The sequence below is a fragment of the Coffea eugenioides genome, chromosome 5 (assembly GCF_003713205.1).
Source record: "Coffea eugenioides isolate CCC68of chromosome 5, Ceug_1.0, whole genome shotgun sequence".
Classification (NCBI taxonomy): domain Eukaryota; kingdom Viridiplantae; phylum Streptophyta; class Magnoliopsida; order Gentianales; family Rubiaceae; genus Coffea; species Coffea eugenioides.
In genome coordinates, this window is record NC_040039.1 from 37,023,765 (window position 1) to 37,026,833 (window position 3,069).

The following is a 3,069-nucleotide window of genomic DNA, read 5'->3' on the forward strand; positions in this document are numbered from 1 at the left end:
TCCAAGTGCTTAACATGTTCCTCTCGAGTCTTGGAGTATATCAAAATATCATCGATAAAAACCACTACTAACTGATCCAGATACTTCTTAAAGACTCTCTGCATTAGGTCCATGAAAGCAGCTGGTGCGTTGGTTAGTCCAAAAGGCATGATTGCAAATTCAAAATGTCCATATCGTGTATTAAAAGCAGTCTTGGGTATATCTTCCTTCTTAATTTTTAACTGGTAATACCCTTGCCTCAAATCCAGCTTAGAGAAAACCACGGATCCTTGCAGCTGATCAAACAGGCTAACAATCAACGGTAGAGGGTATTTATTCTTAATTGTAATTTCATTTAACCCTCGGCAATTAATACATAATCTCAAGCTTTCGTCCTTTTTCTTGACAAATAGAACGGGTGCTCCCCATGGGGAATCACTCTCTCTAACAAAACCTTTCTCCAGTAGGTCCTGCAGTTGAATTTTCAACTCTTTTAACTCTGCAGGAGCCATTTGGTATGGAGTCTTGGAAATCGGAGCCGTTCCCGGCACCAAGTCAATCTTGAACTCCACTTCTCTTTCCGGCGGTAATGTCTTTAATTCTTTAGAGAAAACGTTCGAAAATTCTCGTACCACTGGTACATCTTCTAATTTCACTTGGTCACTAGGAGCGTTAATTAGGAAGGCTAGGAAACCTTGCGCTCCTTTATGTAACATTTTCCTCGCCCGTATTCCCGAGATCATCGCAGACGATGCTAACCTACCTGTCACATCTAACTTCAGGGCCCGGGAATCCAAAGTTCTAGCACTTTTGCTCTACAGTCCAGTTTAGCATGATGATGAGTTAGGAAATCCATTCCTATAATAACATCATAACCTTTTATATCCAGGCTTATCAAATTCACTAGCATTTTACGCTCTCCAATCCAGAATTCACAATTCTTATAGGCTAAGCTAGTGATTATATTCTTATTACCCATTGGTGTCCTAACTTCAAGATCAAAGGGTAATCTAACAGGTTTCACATCAATTTCGGACATAAATGTTGGATTCACAAATGAATGAGTTGCACCAGGATCAATTAACACTCTAACTAATCGATGAAAGATTGGAAGAGTACCTTCCACGACTTCCGAGGAATCAGGTACAGACTGGTCATCTATAGCGTATACCCTGGCGGGAACTGTCGGCCTATTCCCTCTAGAGTTGGCTGGTCCAGCATTCAGGTTTTCATCGTCTTGTATTTTTGGCCAACCGAAAAGTTGGTGCTCACTGCTTCCACACTTCAAGCACTTTCCTTGTTTCCTCCAGCAACCATCCACAGTATGGCCGGGTCTCTTCCTATACCCACAAGTTGCCTGTGAAGTTATCGCACGATCTCCTTGTGAGACATTTTTAGGTTGACCTCTTCCATTTGGTCTCCCTCTAGCTCCATTATTTCTTCCCCCTGAATTTCTTGCCCCAGCTCCTTTTGCTAGAGCGCCTCGTGGTGCTCCAGGACTATTCACTCCGCTTGTTCCTCGTCCCACCTTGGCCGGTGGAGCATTTTCGTAAGTCGGCTCCCGACTAATACTTGGGGCAAATCTTTTCTTAGCCTGAAAAGATTTCACTTGAGCTCTGGCTACTTCAACTCGTTGGGCTTTCTCGACAGCATCGGCAAAAGTGTCTATCCTCACGGCAGCTAATCCTTCCTGTATTTCCACGTTTAGTCCCTGCACAAATTTCCTTACGCGCCTTTGCTCCGTGGCTATCAATTCAGGAGTAAAACGGGACAATTTTGTAAACTGGACTTCATATTCGGCGACGCTCATCGCCCCTTGCCTACATTTGATGAAGTCATCCTCTCTCTTCTCTTGGATGAGAGGTAGAAGAAATTTGGCATTGAACTCCCTTGTGAAGTTCGCCCAAGTTCTTGGAGTATGGTTCCTATCCCAGTTAACCCTAACCAGGTTCCACCAGGAACGAGCATCTCCCTCAAACTGGAATGCGGCGAAAGTCACTTGTCTCTCCTCCGCATAGTTTAAGGCTGCAAAAATGTCGGAGATTCTCTCCCACCAGCCTTCAGCTACCTCCAGTTCGGGTCCTCCATAAAATTTGGGGGGTCCGAACTTCAGAAATCTTTCTAATGCCCGATCCTCAGAATCGACTGGGACTCCTTGGTGATGCACTTGTCTAGGGCATTGGTGTTCAGTCAAGCGCTCTAAGACATCAGTGATCCGATTAATTGCGGTGGCCACTTGATTTCCGGCCATTCCCTCTTGCCCTTGGTCTTGATTGACCTCAGGTTCCCTATCACCACCCGCTTCTGGGTGTTGTCTAGTAGGTCTCCCACGTCCCCTTCCTATTACTTGACGATCCATAGTCTAGTTATGCCTATTATTGGAAGATAAGGCAATTAGGCTAGAATATTATTTGTTATTATTTTTCTCTTTGTAAATAAAATCAACATAGAAATTGAGGAAAAAGAAGAATAAAATGCTTAACATATATTTGCGTGTAAAAGTCATACAAATAACAGGTTGGAACATTTCCAAAAGTAAGGCACAGAAGTTTAACAAAAACATATCCAGATAATCCCTTAAACAAAAAATTAGGGATATGGAGCCTCAAAAGTATGTAATCTCACTAGACAAAATTTGATGACTTAACTAATGTCCCCCTTTCTAACCCTACATATCTAGTACTATCGAGATCTAACCTAACCCTCAGCAGGGCTACCAGGAGCAATATCCTCCTCTGGATCCTCCTCTGGGTCCTCCTCTTGGTCCTCCTCCAGATTCTCCTCAACACCCGCCTGCTCGGTACCCTGAAGGATACTCGTGGCCTCGTCTATCATCATCGCGGCATCAGCCCTGATACCGGCGCTCCTATCACGTATCCCCTCGGCCAATCGAGTCACTCTAGACCTCTGTCGCTCTATCTCCACGCGAGCAGCCTCCAGCCTAGTATGCTCAGCGGCTAACCTCTGCTCTAACTCAGCTATACGGTCAAACTGGGTGTCCACCATGATGCTCAACTCCTCAACATCCTGGGTCAAAGTAGAGTTAGCATCCCTCAAATGGCGACGCTCATCGTCTAAGGACAGCACTAA

General features: G+C 44.6%; 1 protein-coding gene across 1 annotated transcript; it reads right to left on the reverse strand.

The window, feature by feature from the left end:
* Window positions 1-757: 757 nt before the first annotated feature.
* On the reverse strand, window positions 758-2,338 carry LOC113771524. The gene has a single exon (XM_027316100.1). The coding sequence runs from the start codon at window positions 2,336-2,338 to the stop codon at window positions 758-760; it is 1,581 nt and encodes a 526-aa protein (XP_027171901.1).
* Window positions 2,339-3,069: the final 731 nt, after the last annotated feature.

Coding starts and splice junctions, on each gene's coding strand:
- LOC113771524 (XM_027316100.1), bottom strand. CDS start 2,338: ATGGATCGTCAAGTAATAGGAAGGGGACGTGGGAGACCTACTAGACAA.